General features: G+C 39.5%; 3 protein-coding genes across 3 annotated transcripts; 2 read left to right on the top strand and 1 right to left on the bottom strand.

Annotated features, from left to right (window-relative positions):
• On the top strand, positions 616-6,663 carry LOC109711668 (gamma-tubulin complex component 2-like). The gene is made up of 21 exons (XM_020234817.1): positions 616-773; positions 871-929; positions 1,005-1,050; positions 1,134-1,268; positions 1,363-1,494; positions 2,020-2,103; positions 2,190-2,288; positions 2,499-2,590; positions 2,961-3,033; positions 3,119-3,271; positions 3,378-3,497; positions 3,580-3,633; positions 3,927-4,010; positions 4,117-4,191; positions 4,559-4,681; positions 4,774-4,899; positions 5,253-5,360; positions 5,441-5,503; positions 5,596-5,670; positions 5,848-6,050; positions 6,161-6,663. The coding sequence occupies exons 1-21, from the start codon at positions 705-707 to the stop codon at positions 6,285-6,287; spliced, it is 2,100 nt and encodes a 699-aa protein (XP_020090406.1). The 5' UTR covers positions 616-704; the 3' UTR covers positions 6,288-6,663.
• On the bottom strand, positions 6,857-11,622 carry LOC109711669 (DEAD-box ATP-dependent RNA helicase 1-like). Its single transcript, XM_020234818.1, has 10 exons — positions 11,401-11,622; positions 10,649-10,883; positions 10,096-10,350; positions 9,510-9,661; positions 9,228-9,405; positions 8,868-9,055; positions 8,296-8,500; positions 7,926-8,031; positions 7,675-7,800; positions 6,857-7,386 (listed from the first exon to the last, which is right to left on the bottom strand). The coding sequence occupies exons 1-9, from the start codon at positions 11,508-11,510 to the stop codon at positions 7,688-7,690; spliced, it is 1,542 nt and encodes a 513-aa protein (XP_020090407.1). The 5' UTR covers positions 11,511-11,622; the 3' UTR covers positions 6,857-7,386; positions 7,675-7,687.
• LOC109711680 (protein RTF2 homolog) lies at positions 11,931-13,371 on the top strand. Its single transcript, XM_020234832.1, has one exon. It carries the CDS (start codon positions 12,020-12,022, stop codon positions 13,061-13,063), a length of 1,044 nt encoding a protein of 347 aa, XP_020090421.1. The 5' UTR covers positions 11,931-12,019; the 3' UTR covers positions 13,064-13,371.

A 14,840-nucleotide genomic window follows, 5' to 3' on the forward strand; every position in this document is an offset into this window, starting at 1 on the left:
CCTATTATCGGCCGCACTAAATGGGCCCTACCTTCTCAGCCCACAAAATGTGGGCCCAAGTATCGAGTCCGGTACACAAGCGAGCGAACTTTAGATTGTGTTTATTTGTATTGAACTCTGGGTGACTGAAATGGATGTCGAGCGGAACTCACGAGTTCTGTTATTCGTATCTCATTGAACTTGAGAGGTCCAACCGACGTGAGCTTTACTTTCATGGTTCTGACTCTGTCTGATATTGGTATGAAGTCACAGATTCAAAGCGAACTCCGACTACACGGAATTGGCGTCTCGTGCATTTAGTAAGATAAGTTCAACTGCTGCATTTGAGCTTCCTCGCTAGTTTCAACTACAATAGTTAAATTTTGAATCTGTATGATATTATAATTACAGTACAGTTACAACTTCATGTAATCAAACGGTCCTTAAATACTAGATTCTTAATACCTACATTTTTTTTTTTCACTAATTCTCATAAATAGGGTCTTTTATATTTTTACGTTTGAAATTTGGTGGACCGAGTCTATGGCCGGGGTCCTTCGGGCCCACCACTTCGTAATCATCATCTCAAAAAAAAAAAAAAAAAAAAAAAAAACATTTATTTGAGAAAAATAAACCCCGCCCTTCTCCCTCTCTCTCTCTTTCGCGTTTAGCTCACTCTACCAAAACAGTACGAACGAATCGAAACTAGGGTTAGGGTTCCGGCGATGGATCCGACCCCGCCCACCCCTCGGTGGAACCACGAGCGCCCCTTCCTCACCGGTCGATTCCACCAGGTACTCCTCCTCCCCCACTTCCCCTCTCTCTACTCTCCCCCTTCCTCCTCTTCTTGATCCGTCGCCAAAACCCTCGTCTCCATTCCCCAAATTGCAGGAGATCCGAGCCCCGAATCACACTTCGGGGGCCAAACCCTACGCAATCGACTCCTTCAGGTACTTTTACGTCCCTTTCGTTGATCGATTGGTCGATTTCTTGAAGTTATTGTGAAATTTGTTGTTGTTTGGTAGTCGGGGCACCGGAAATGTCGTTGGATCGTACCCCGTCTCCGTTCAGGTATGATTGTACTGTAAAGCTCGGAAATTTGGTGAATTCGATGAGGTGATGGATTGGGGGTTGTGATGTGTTTGGAAAAATAGGAGCTTTTGGTGATCGAGGACTTGTTGTCGGCACTGGTGGGCATCGAGGGGCGGTACATTTCGATTAAGAGAGTGCGGGGGAAGGACGGGCATGTGGTGTTTCAGATCGATCCGTCTATGGACCTCGCCTTGCAGGTGAATTGTGAGAAGTGATCAATATTAAGTTGGCCGTATAAGTTAGAAATGTGAGCTTGTTTCCAAGGGTTAATTAGCTTTTTACCTGACGCAGGAATTGACACAGCGGATCTTCCCTCTGTGTGAGGACTTTGTGCTCGTTAGTCAGTTTGTGGAGTCCAAGTCACATTTCAAGAATGGCCTGGTCAACCATGCTTTCGCCGCTGCTCTAAATGCATTCCTAATAGTATGCACAAAATCCTGCATACTTGTGTATGAAATATTACAATAATTGATAATTTGACGTTAATGTGGATGTTTGTTAGTGATTATGTCTAGAGGATTTCTTTTGAGCCTCTGTGAGTTGATACTAAGGCTCTTTGATTGTTTTCTCTCCAGTCCATTAGTCACTGTCGATGAGCATTAATTGAAAAATGTTGGCTTTAATTGCCTTGTAATATCTGTTCTCTACATAAAAGGAACATGGAAATCTTGGTCAGCTTAACGGTTGTTCCTCAATTAGGATTTGGTGTCATTAATTGCAAATTGGTTGTTGTTATTTTTTTGTTCAGAATTATGAATTTCTTCATGTTGTTCTGATTAGGTTATCTCCATTAGGAGGAACAACATGCACGTTTGTTCTTTTGCTTTCTCCTATTTAGAGAAAGCAATTACGTGGTCACAGTTCCACTGAATACTCCTATCTTTTCAACGTGTCATAAGAATAAATATCTTAAAGCTATTATTTATTTAATATCTTTTTTAACTTCAGGATTACCAGGCAATGGTTGCCCAGCTAGAGCATCAATTCCGTATTGGAAGACTTTCGGTTCAAGGGTTGTGGTTCTACTGTCAGGTTGGGTTATTCCTTATATTTACCTTCATAAACCAACTGCTGTGTGGAGTTCTTTTGATAATCATGCCTTTCTATGCCCCTTTTAGCCAATGATGGGATTACTGCATGCTTTGGCAATTGTCGTTGAGAAGGCTTCCTCTAACAATTTCTCAGGCTCTGCGACTCTTAACCTTCTGCAAAGCCAGGTAACTCTCCAATTCGGCAAGCCAATATGGAAATAAAATATTTAAATTGCTTAGAATTATTTCTGGTTGTTAGCTCTATATCTTTTTCATTTAAATAATATGTATCATTTCATGTTATATCTTCTACAATTTAAAAATTAGATACTTTAGAGTTTAGATTGTTAATTCTTGGCTGGAATTTCTGGAAATAACGGTTAATTTGCATTACAGGCCAAGGCTATGGCGGGAGATAATGCAGTTCGGTCATTGCTTGAGAAGATGACAGAACATGCAAGTACTGCTTACCTAGCCATATTGGAGAGGTATTCATTCTTATTAAACTATTTGCTAATTGCCAATGAGACTATAAATGGCTATCTTCCATTCATTAAGTTGTGCTTCATTTAGATCTTTGCTAATGTATGACTTAGGGAAGCTGAAGTTTTAATTATAAATTTGTCGTCTTTCTCTTTTACCTAGAATATACCATATTGCTGGGCTAAAGGTTTGGTGTGATGATGATGATTCTAATATTGTTCAGTGTTTATTCTCCTATATCTGATATAGGTTTAGCTGTTTGGTTCTGACTATATGGAGGGTTTGTTTCTGGGCTTATTTATGTGGAAGAACTTCATCCGAATCTATTTAAAATCGCTTGCTAACTATCTTTCTTAAATTAATCCTCAACTCCAGATGGGTATATGAGGGCGTTATTGATGACCCATATGGTGAATTTTTCATTGCTGAAAACAAATCACTTAAGAAGGTACTCAAGGAAACTATATTTTGCAGCCCTCTTTTAATGTCATCAACTAAAATATTCCAGAAACCTATTGTACATACTTTTGCAGGAGAGCCTCACACAAGATTATGATGCGAAGTATTGGCAACAGCGGTACAGCCTAAAAGAAGGCATTCCTAGCTTCCTTACAGGTGTTGCAGGGACAATTTTGACTACTGGAAAGTACTTGAATGTAATGAGAGAATGTGGGCACAGTGTTCAGGTATATTTTTTATCTCCTACTGTGTAAAATAGCATTAACTCCTATAGGAAGTAAGATCTGTTATCCTGTATATGCTATCAACTATCTACAGTGTTGTGTTTGTTAGGCTCCATTACCTGAAAACTCAAAATTGATGAGCTTTGGATCAAATCATCACTATCTTGAGTGCATCAAAGCTGCTTATGACTTCGCGAGCAGTATGCTTTTGAGTCTTATTAAAGATAAGGTAAAATGTATTCTCTAGTGAGGATTGTTGCATTGCCCTTAATATATTTTCGAAAGCTAATGTGAGAATAATGATTTTGCAGTATGACCTTGTCGGAAAATTGCGATCTATGAAGCGCTATTTTCTTCTGGACCAGGTATGCCAGCACATTTCCACTTTTCAGGAGTAGCTAGTAATCCAATACTCAAATTCTTTGCAGCTGTTAAGTTTTCTATAAGTATTTCATTTTTATAATATTCAGCCAATTTGCATCAACACATGTTTTTTGTCGTTTCAGATCTATGTACAGTTGTCCTTGGAAAGGTTTCTGAATTGATGTTTTTAATGAGTTTTCTTAATCCAATAAAATTTAGATCAAATCTTTTTTGTAAATATAACTATGTTTGATTATTCAAATGTTCATACATAGCAATATCCTTGGTCTCCTAGGGTGACTTTTTGGTTCACTTTATGGACATTGCTCGAGATGAGCTCACCAAGAGGCCTGAAGAAATATCAGTCGAGAAACTGCAGGTTTCTCTCCTACTGCTTCTATGTCCTATTTTTTTCTTCTTGTTACAGATTGATGTCAGCCATTATCAGGGCTTATTATAACATAGCATTTCTTATGTTGAGACAGTCTCTACTTGACCTTGCACTGCGCACTACAGCTGCTGCAGCTGATCCATGTCATGAAGACTTGACTTGTTGTGTGGTAAGGAAATTTAAATCGGTTTGTAAAAGATGTGCGGACACTCCAATTATTGCTCATTTGGGAATGGCCCATTGAAATCTTCTTTTATCCTTGCTGAACCCTTTTTTTTTTTAAAGTTTGAGCATTTTTTATCGTAGTGGTCAAGGATTCCATTACAGGAATTTGAAAGGCTGCTGTGACAAAAAATTCTCAAATAAAAAAATATGCTAGTTAAGGGTTTCAATTCAAAAAAGGTTAAGTTGAGGGACCTATTTCCAAACAAGCTACAGTTGGAGGTGTGTTGGCATATTATTACTGCTAATTTGTAGTAGTTGCTAATAAGCGGACCCTTTTTCTCCTTTTCTAATTTCCTATCCATTCTAATCAGGAGAAAACTTCATTGCTGAAGAGACTAATCAATCTCAAAGATCTGGAAGGAGTCGCTGATAATACTGATGAGCCTGAGCCAATACAGATTACCGGCTTGGAAACATTCTGCCTGAGTTATAAGGTCTTTTATGCTCTTACGCTGATCTGCTTCTCTATTTTATCATGCTTTACTTGCTGCATATGTTAATCTACTAATATGTTGAGATGCTGTAGGTTCAATGGCCATTATCACTTGTTATTTCGCGGAAGGCTTTAACAAAATATCAATTGATTTTCCGGCTACTGTTTCATTGCAAGCATGTCAGCCGCCAACTTTGCATGGCGTGGCAAGCACATCAGGCATGGATTTTCTCTGTTTCTCAGGCCTAATTTATATGGGAATTATCCATGTAGAAATGCCTGCAACATGATTTATTTACATATACACCCCTCTAAAATTTTAAACTGTCACATGTTGCCCTCGAAGTTTAGTTAAATATCCTTAGGTGGAAAGTTGGTTTATTTTTTAAAAGGTATTTAAAATCATCATTTGTGTAAGCACAAGGGTACGCACGTTACAAACAAAGTTTTGGAAAAGCATATATTGCACAGGGATATGTCCGTAAACAGATAATTTTGCCGGGTAAACATATGAATATCTCAGTTATATATCTGATGTCCTTTCCTGTTGAATGATAATAATTTTGTTACAGGGATTTCGTTCCTTCAGCATGTTGGGAACACCAATATTGCGATCTTCCATTCTCTGTCGCAGCATGCTTAAGTTTATAAACAGCCTTTTACATTATCTAACTTTTGAGGTAATCAGCGTTCTTTTTTTTATATCAAAAATAAGTTCCACTTGATTGGAATTAATGCTTTTACATTATATTGTCGTCAGGTGCTTGAGCCAAACTGGCATTTGATGTGTAATCGCCTTCAAAGTGCAATAAGCATAGATGAGGTTCTATTTAATTGCTCTAGATGCATTAATTGATAGCATTATTAAATCTAAGCACCTTATGAGGTCATTTATTGCTGATCTTTTATATTCAGGTCATCCAATTCCATGATTTCTTCCTCCAAAAATGTCTGAAAGAATGTTTGCTCCTTTCTCCTCAGCTTCTCAAGGTCGTTCTAATTTATATTTCCATTCATGCTTCCCTTCTTTTTTTTTCTTTTTTTTTTTTTTCTTTTTACCAGAAACATATCGGAGTAGTAGATTAGATGAAACACCATTATGCGTTTCCTGAAACCTCACAGAGCAGTATAAATTTCTTATCTTATGTCTGCATCTACTTGTTGCAGAAAATCGAGAAGCTGAAATCCATATGCCTTCAATATTCGGCTTCCATTCAATTGTTGATACCATCTATCTATGTCCCTGACCCGGATAGTGCATTTGATGCTGCTACTACTGGAACGCTAAAGTCTAAATCAAAGAGATCTTCGTTTAGAGGCGAGCAGCTAAAGTTAGCATCTCAGAATATCATAATCTCCGACTCTATCATGTAAGGCAGTCCGTCATTAACCAAACTTACTGACACAAGTCAAAACTAAAAATGAACAACCAATTTTCAAATCTTACATGTCTGTGACTACTTACACCCCAAAACTACAGGAAATTTGAGAAGGAATTTAATGCCGAGCTTCAGAGTCTCGCTCCCATTTTGAGCAACAGCTCGCAGGCAGAGCCGTATCTGACACATCTCGCCCAGTGCATTCTTGCTGTAGGAACCGATCAGTGAGCTCGCTAGTGATTTTGCAGTGTGCCGTTGTTTGGCGTTCTTGCTCACATTTCTTCGGCTGGCTCAAAAGGGTAAGAAACATTTCAAATGTGATTGTATTTGCTTGTGTTGATTGAGCCAGTCGTTTTATTCCCCCGTCTCGTCGAGGATCGTGAGCTGGTAATGAGCTCAGTGCAGTTAAACCGGTTCCAAATTGCTCCTGAATTGCCTTTCAACAGAGTGAACTTTTTACTTGTTTGTACCACCGAGCGGGCACTCGTGTTTTTATATGTTGGGGACAACTGCTGAAGTTTGTAGAGAGTATATGTATGCATATGTATATATTAATTTTGGAGATGATAGTATTTATTACACACGTTGTTCTTGGATTGTGCCAGAGCAGATAATTGTGAAGCTCGTAACTCTGATTTGTACCTGTTTCATTTAACTTGGTGGAACAGCATATTAAACCAGTTTTTAGAGAAAATTTCTTGATTATTGTCAAAATAAACTTTTACTTGATTTGGTTTCCCATCTTTTTATTCCTGGGTATTGCATGAGTAAATATCCCTGTTACTAGAAAAAAAAAATTACAAAAAATAATCATCAAGCAGTTCTATATTGCTTGCTACGTAGATCAATGTTCTATCTTCTCCATTGAAAACATTCCTCATAATTACACTCCAGATATTTTATTAAATTGCCAAAACTCACTCGAATCATAAACAGTAACCAGTGATTTCAAGATTGATGCAATCTCAGCCGTCGATCAGCTACTCCAACTCCGACAAACCGTGTCTACTTGCGTAGCGCATCGCGCAAACTCCGAAGAGATCCCTCTGAGATAAACTAGTTGAACCAAGAACAACAGGTAATGGGCAAAAATTTCACCATAATACTTTCAATTTGTTGAATAGTTGATCAAAATGAGAACCCACAGGTAGACGCCAAATAGTTCCTCATAATGAGAACCTGCAGGTAGCCTGAGTCGATGATATTATGGACACGTATTCTCGACTTCTTTACTCGTGTCACGCAGCATCGACACCAAAGCGTCAAGCTTAACTTTTATGAAACTGGTTCTTGGAGTTTCACTTGAAAAACAGTCTGATAATTCCCCCTGCCAGAGCAGAGGACAGATTAAAGCATAAAAAAATAAGAATACAAAACTGTTGCTCTTCTAAAAGAAAAGATCAGGTGTAGACTAACAAAGGGGGCTACCATACAAATGAACACAGGAAAATTAATGCTGAGTTTCACGTGATAGCGATAACGAGCGTAGGGTCGAACATGTCGAACATGTTGTGATTAGAATGTAACTGTCCACTGGACCATTCATTAGGGTTTTCAGAGAACACGCAAAGGAAAGATTAGGGCACCAGAAAACAACAGGAAGAACGGTTTGTACCTCGAACTTGGATCTACTCCACTTTGTGGGTAGTTCTCTTTCTTTTGTTTCCTTTTGCAGATTTGAAACCTATGCTGGATTTCCTCCTCGCTTCCGATTCCACAAACTCTTTCAGCTTCTCCAGTGCTGTTAAACTCGCGAAGAAAAAAAAAAAAAAAAAAGAGCAGAATATATAAGAATGCGGAGCTAAGAGAGTAAGGAGAAACACTATTTGGTTAAATAATAAAAGAAAATTAGGGCGATATCACTACCAGAAGAATAAATAGGAAGAAGGCTTTCTATTGAATCAGCAGGCAGAGAATGAAGAGTACAGGAATTATCATCCGCCTTCTTAAGCATCGAATCAAAACGTTTCACCTGAGAAACGAGGAGCATGTCTGAGGCTTTTAATTAAGCAGAGAAATTTAAAGCATATAATGTGTAGGACAAGTATTAATTAAAAGGGTAAAGAGCATTAAATAAATTGAAAAGCAACACCCAATTAGAGAATGCTACTATCAGAAAAGTGTATTTTTCAAAAAATTACAAGTTTCTTTATCATTTGAACTAGAATAGAGTATAGAGCTACTTAAAGTAACAATCGCAAGTACGAGTACATTATTTGCAGGAAAATAGCCTTACTTCATGTTTTCTTAGCAGAGTAAAGCAGCGACCGGACTGTCCTGCTCTTGCAGTGCGGCCTGCTCGGTGTATGTATGTCTTCACATACGGCGGCATATCATAATTTATGACATTTCTTATCCCTTCGACATCCATTCCTCGAGTCATTGCATCTGTTGCAATAAGCACTTCTAGCTTCCCTTCTCTAAAGGCCTTCAATGTTTTGCTGCGCAAGAAAGAAAACAGAAGTAAATGATTTTAAAAAAGAATGTTAGTTAGGTATTTCACTCTCCCTTCCAATAGTGGACACGGCATTTAACAAGAATCATAGCTACTCTACATTGCCACAACTTCATTTGGACAAGAACTCTAGACAAATTAACACACAAAGACAGTGAAGCTTATGCAGAAAACACCCTAACAACAGCAAAATAAATTAACAGCATAAGGTGTTAGATACACAATTAGAAAATGATCAGAAAAATAACAAAACAAAAAGCTACCATAAAATTAGATAGTTGAATTTAACAAATGCGACACAAACAGATAATCTAACACTAACTCTATTAAGTTAGGAAACTATAGATGCTCACCTCCGAACAGATTGACGCTGCAGGCGTGAATATTCACTAAATTGAAATGGTAATTCTCCAAGGAACTTCAATAAAGTGCTCAGCCTGTGAGTTGATTCGACAGAGGATGTAAAAACAATGCACTTCTCCCCTTTCAACTCTTGAAGGAGAGCAACTAAGTACAATGGCTTGAGTTTTGAATTACAAATCTGCAGGGATACCAAAAAACAGTAAGTGGCTCATCTTTTGTCAGATAACTTAAATGCAATGAAATATTATAGGCCATTGGAAAAGAACATCTTTTACATATAAAACAACACTGACTTGCTACAATACTAGATAAATGGATATCTTCATGTATAAATTGTGAAGAAAGCTTACCAGCTTATAAGAAACCAGTAATTCAGGTAGTCTGTAGCGCTTATTTCCGCTTGTCAACAATAGAGGATGATGCAAGTCAAGTTGAGAAATCTTGCTAGGATCTTGAGTCAATGTAGCAGACAAAATCATTTTCACTAGCCTTGGGTAACGCTTACCTTTAAAACCCCGTTCGACACCTCTACATGGCAAAAGTAAAAACAACTAGAGGATTTATCCGATTTTCCAAATACCAGTTTCCAGTGAAACTTTAAACAATATAGAGAGGAAGAGACAGAAACTTACGATCTCCTAACGGTAATTAAGGAACCAAGAAAAGCGGGGTCAACAGTTTCATGGCTGAGCATTTCTTGATCAGTCGAGCAAGTAAGTTGAATGACGGTTGGCAGCCAGGACTGATAGGCCTCTCTTAACAATCGATCTGTTTCATCAACAACCTGAGATTACAAATAGAAGATGTTGAAAAACAACAATAATTCATCTTATGAAATGGAAGAAATGGGATGGGCAGCATCACTAGCAGGCGCACGGCCTATGTTGTGCACGACATGCAAGAACTAATGGTCGAGAACAAGGATTTGAGTGCCAATCGGCACAGGCTGTGCACAACATACTGTACAATGCCAACAAGACATTGGCACGCTACGACCCCCATGTCAATGGCATGGTTCAAACCCTCTTTTCTGTAAAATTAGCAAGTAGTTCCCTCAGCAAGTGCAAAAGATTAGACAAAAATATATAATAAGTAGAATATATTGGAGCCAAAGAAAATTGATATTCATGCCATAGTATGTTGGCACACATGTATTTTTTTTGGCAGGCACGCAGCATGTTGTACTATGCCAAATCCTTGGTCGAGAAGGCAAATTACCAGATAGCGAAGATGCTCGAGACTAAAACCCTTTGTCATGTTAATATGATCCATCAGCCTTCCAGGAGTAGCCACTAATATATCCACCGAAGTTCGTGGTTCCATTTGTATATATTCAGGATCGAGGGTTGCATGAATCTCTAAGTTAGGCCTTTGAATGAGTTCCGAAATTTCATCTGCAATTGATGTTTGGCCCACTGCTGAGCCCACACGTAAACCCACAGCAGGCGCAATAGCATCAAAAACTTCTTTAACCTGAATAGGAACAGGAAAACTTACAATTAGATTTTGTTATTGACATATCACTGACTATTGAACAAAAACATCTGGGAATTGCCAAACTTGATGTTTCCGTTTTGAACTTTGGGCCTCATTGAAATTAAGTTAGCTATTAACAAAAGACCAAAAAAGGTATGACCAACAAAGAGAAAAGATAAAAACAATTGCCTAGTTCGAAAGAAAAGATCACAATCCTTTTTTTAAAGAGAATAAAGATGTGTACTGTTAGTGAAATTCTTCCCCCAAAGGAAGAACCAAATAACCCCAAACCAACCTGCAAAGCTAAGTCTCGCGTGGGCAAAACTACTAACGCACGTAGACATCTTATTTTCCGAGACGCTAGCGCTTGCACGATTGGCAAGGCATAAGATAGAGTCTTGCCACTTCCCGTCGGAGAGTTGACGCAAATATCTCGTTCAAAAGCACCAGGCCCAATTGTTTCTTGCCACACTGCTACTTGTACAGGAAATAGCGATTCGATATTCATCTTCCGCAAGGCCACCTCCAACCTAGATGCACGAAAGATAAGCTTCAAAGAATACAAAAATCATTCCTTCAAAGCAACGTGATACAAACACTTTTAATGAGCAAACATCAGCTAGCACTACTACAAAACATATGATTTTGCATGCATATATGCAAAAATTACTTTGTTGCAAAGTAATTTCGCTAAAAATAGGAAGCTACAAACCAAAGCATTCTTAGAACTCTATCATCTACTTGAACAAACTGATATATAATCTTATAACAAGAGCAAAACAGTTGATTGCATACGTATTGAACAAAAATTCTATAAAACCAATGTAGTTATGAAATTCATATCCTGCGTTGTTAATTACCTCCAATCGATGCACAAGAAGCTAAATTTAATACATTTAAATGAAATTATTTGCATAAATTACACAAAAAACCTAAAAAGAACAGTATTCAGCTACACCTCACAAAAATCATAGAATCCCGTCAAACTAAGAACAAAATTCAGGTAAAAAGTACATGAAAAAAAAAAAAAGCGGCGGAGAAGAGCACCTGCGATCGAGATGAGGAAGAAGCGAGAGGGGACGCTCGTCAAAGAGATCAATGTCGACGGGGTTTCGCATCCATGGCAAGTGGGGGACGCGCTTCTTGGACTCGTCCATGGCGCTCTCGCTTTAGGATTTCGCGATTAGGGTTTTATTAGGGTCTAAGGCGCAGAGTGCGATTGGAGAAGAAGCGGGAGAACGAAGCGTATCGGAACGTTGATATCAGATGCACGATCCGCACGAATCTCAACGTGATCCGGCAATGGGTTGCTTTTTGCAATTTAGTCAATATAAAAGTTTAATATTACAATATTTCTCTTCTGTAATTTTGCAATAAATAAATAAAAGGTCATTAGTCAGAAGCCACGAATAGATCCGAAACGAACCCGACCCGATCCGGTTTTGACTCCGTAGGTCCGAACCAAACCATAAAACCCACTAGTGTGAATCCCGTCACCGCCAATCTCTTCGGTGGGTTGTGGCGGTTCCACTCCGACTCCGTATTCGATGCATATTATATAGAGATCCGTTACCCGCTTCAGTAACTTGCAAAACGCTGCCCCTTCTTCTTCTTCGTCTCCTTCGCCCCACCTCTCCCCCGATCGAAGGGAAACGAAACCCTAGCCATGGACGAAACGCTAACCCCCGTCCATGTCCTCGTCCGATCCCCCGACCTCTCCCTCCCCTCCCGCGCCCTAACCCTCGCCCCCGACTTTACCCTCCGCCGCCTCAAGCTCTCCCTCCTCCTCCCACAAACCCTAGCCCTAGACTCCCTCTACTTCTCCCTCAACGGAAAGCCCCTTCCCGACTCCTCCACCCTCGCCTCCGCCGCCGGCGGCGGCGGCGGCGGCGTCCTCGACCTCACCCTCCGCCTCCGCCTCCGCGGCGGCGGCGGAGATGGCGGCGCCACCGGCGCCGAGTCCCGCGACTGCTACCTCAACATGTACGCCACGAAGAAGCCCGATAAGGTCGACCCCAACGAGACCCGCCTCTCCAAGTGGACCACCTGCGCGCTCTCCGGCGAGCCCCTCGCCCACCCCGCCGTGGTCGATCGCCTCGGCAACCTCTTCAACAAGGAGGCCCTCATAGAAGCGCTTCTCCACAAGAAGCTCCCCAAGGAGTTCAAGCACATCCGCGGGCTCAAGGACCTCATCCCCATCCACCTCGATTCTATTCCGGGTGCCACTACTGATGCCGAAACTAAATTCCAGTGCCCGATTACCGGTCTTGAATTCAATGGGAAGTATAGCTTCTTTGCGGTCAGGGGTTGCGGCCACGTATTGAGTGCGAAGGCTCTGAAGGAGGTGAAGTCGACGTCTTGCTTGGTTTGCCATAAGGAGTTCTCGGATTCGGATAAGATTGTGATCAACGGGAGCGCCGAGGAGGTCAAGCTGTTGAGGGCAATGATGGAGGAGGAGAGGGGGAGAGTGAAGGAGAGGAAGGAGAAGAAGGCGGGCGCTTGCTTGAGCGGCACGAAGCATGCTGCCGATGAGAAAGGCGATGTATTGGATAATGGGAAGAAAGATAGTAATGGGAAGAGATTTAGGGCTCTGGATATCGCACCGGCTAATGCCACGAAGGAAGTGTACGCGTCAATATTCACTTCGTCAAAGAAATCGGACTTCAAGGAGACGTTTTCTTGCAGGTCGCTTCCACTCGGCAGGAACTGATGGCAAAACTATGTTATATTGCAGTACCATACTCTCGAAAGGTTGCTTTGATGTTCTCGGTCACTATAGCCGTCTTAAATTGCACTTTTGTAGAGATTGTGATATGAAATTTCGTGTAGCCGAGTGTGTTTTGAATTGAACATTAAAGATCCTGAAATGTACTTTGATAGTTCATTCATTTACTCAAATCAGGACTGCTTATTTGCTGCACAATTGCTTCTGCTTATGTTTATGATAGATTTTAGGAAACTTGAGCTAATATTATGTAAATGTCAAGTTTATGAAGCCACAAAAATAATGCTTTTAGTTACTAAACATTTGAATCTGTCCAGTTTGTAAATGGTGTGAAATGCTACTGATGTGACTTCTGATCCAATCTCTACTTTCTTGTGTTGTTGTGCATTGTGACCCATATTCAGCCTAAACTAATTGAGATTATTTTGTTTAGTTTGTCCGGTGTGTGCAACTGTAGATGTGACGGAGATAGATTTGGTTTAGTTATGCAATAGTGGTGCCGAATTGGGTCATTTGAATCCTACTAGTGAGTCAATTGAGTCTGCTAGACTTCTATATATGCTCAGGGAAGTTCTATGTTCAACCGGATTGGTAATTGGTCGACATCATTTGGATTTGAATATGTAGTTATTCAGTTTGTTCATAGAGTGGGGTTAACTACATTATTGGATGGTGAAGTTAGCTAACATTTTCAAGAGATTTGGCAATGAGATATTTGCTTGAGAAGTGAATTGACACAATCCAACTCATTTTAGACTAGTTTACAGTAAGATTTTAGTAATTTGCCGAATTGGTATCAGTCTGCGTGAGGGTAAGCTAGGTTTGAATTAATAGAGCATTATCTCCACAATTTGGTCATTTGATTCAATTACTGAGCTAATTGAATCACTTCGTATCAATATGGGTGATTCAATAATTGTCTGATTTGAATATGAGTTGCTCTTCTCATTATTGAGAATTTTTTAGTTTTTTTAGATTTTTCTTCTTTTTTTTCCTCCAGAAGTTCACATCCATAGCTTCTGGTGTTACCATTAGGGACTAATCCATCCATAATTTCCGGCGTTACCAATTAGGAGTAACTGATTGATAGTTTCCGAAATAGTTGTGAAATTCTTCATTTTGATTTTGTCGCAAGTATAAAGTAGTTAGAGTTGGAAAATGAGGACTGACAATTTGCATGTGAACTTGAAGAAATTCATGAAGTTTGTATTTGGCTTTACATGTACAATGCATGATGCTGGTAGTGTTTTTGATGAAAATGTTTTGCTCGAGAGGCTTTTGATAACTTTGTCATCTTTAATGCTTCTTTCTTTGTGTCGTCGCAGTAGATTCTTTTATTGCATCGCTCGAGTCGTTCGCTTGATCCAGTGTGATTTAAAGTGGCCTGTTCTTCTATTGATAGATTAAATTAGACTTTGATCTTATCTGAGATGTGTGGGCTCCTGGTCAGGGTCATGTTTCATGAATGCCCCTTCAGTATGAATGCTATAAGAAATATAGTCTATATGTAGAATGGATCTCACAACTTTGTTATGTAGATGGATTCTTCTTTTAAATGATTCAGATGAGAGATATGATTAACTTTGATGCTCAACATGTATAATTGTATGCATTTCCTACATTGTATGTGATTGTTGATTAAATATGGATGTTCCTTTTTACCCTATATGGATCAAGCTATCCTCTTTTTTGTTATCCTTTCTCTTTTGAGGAGGAATTTGCCAGGGAAAATATTTAGATCTCAATTTTAAATCTATTTGAG

Source organism: Ananas comosus, linkage group 6, assembly GCF_001540865.1.
Source record: "Ananas comosus cultivar F153 linkage group 6, ASM154086v1, whole genome shotgun sequence".
NCBI classification, from domain to species: domain Eukaryota; kingdom Viridiplantae; phylum Streptophyta; class Magnoliopsida; order Poales; family Bromeliaceae; genus Ananas; species Ananas comosus.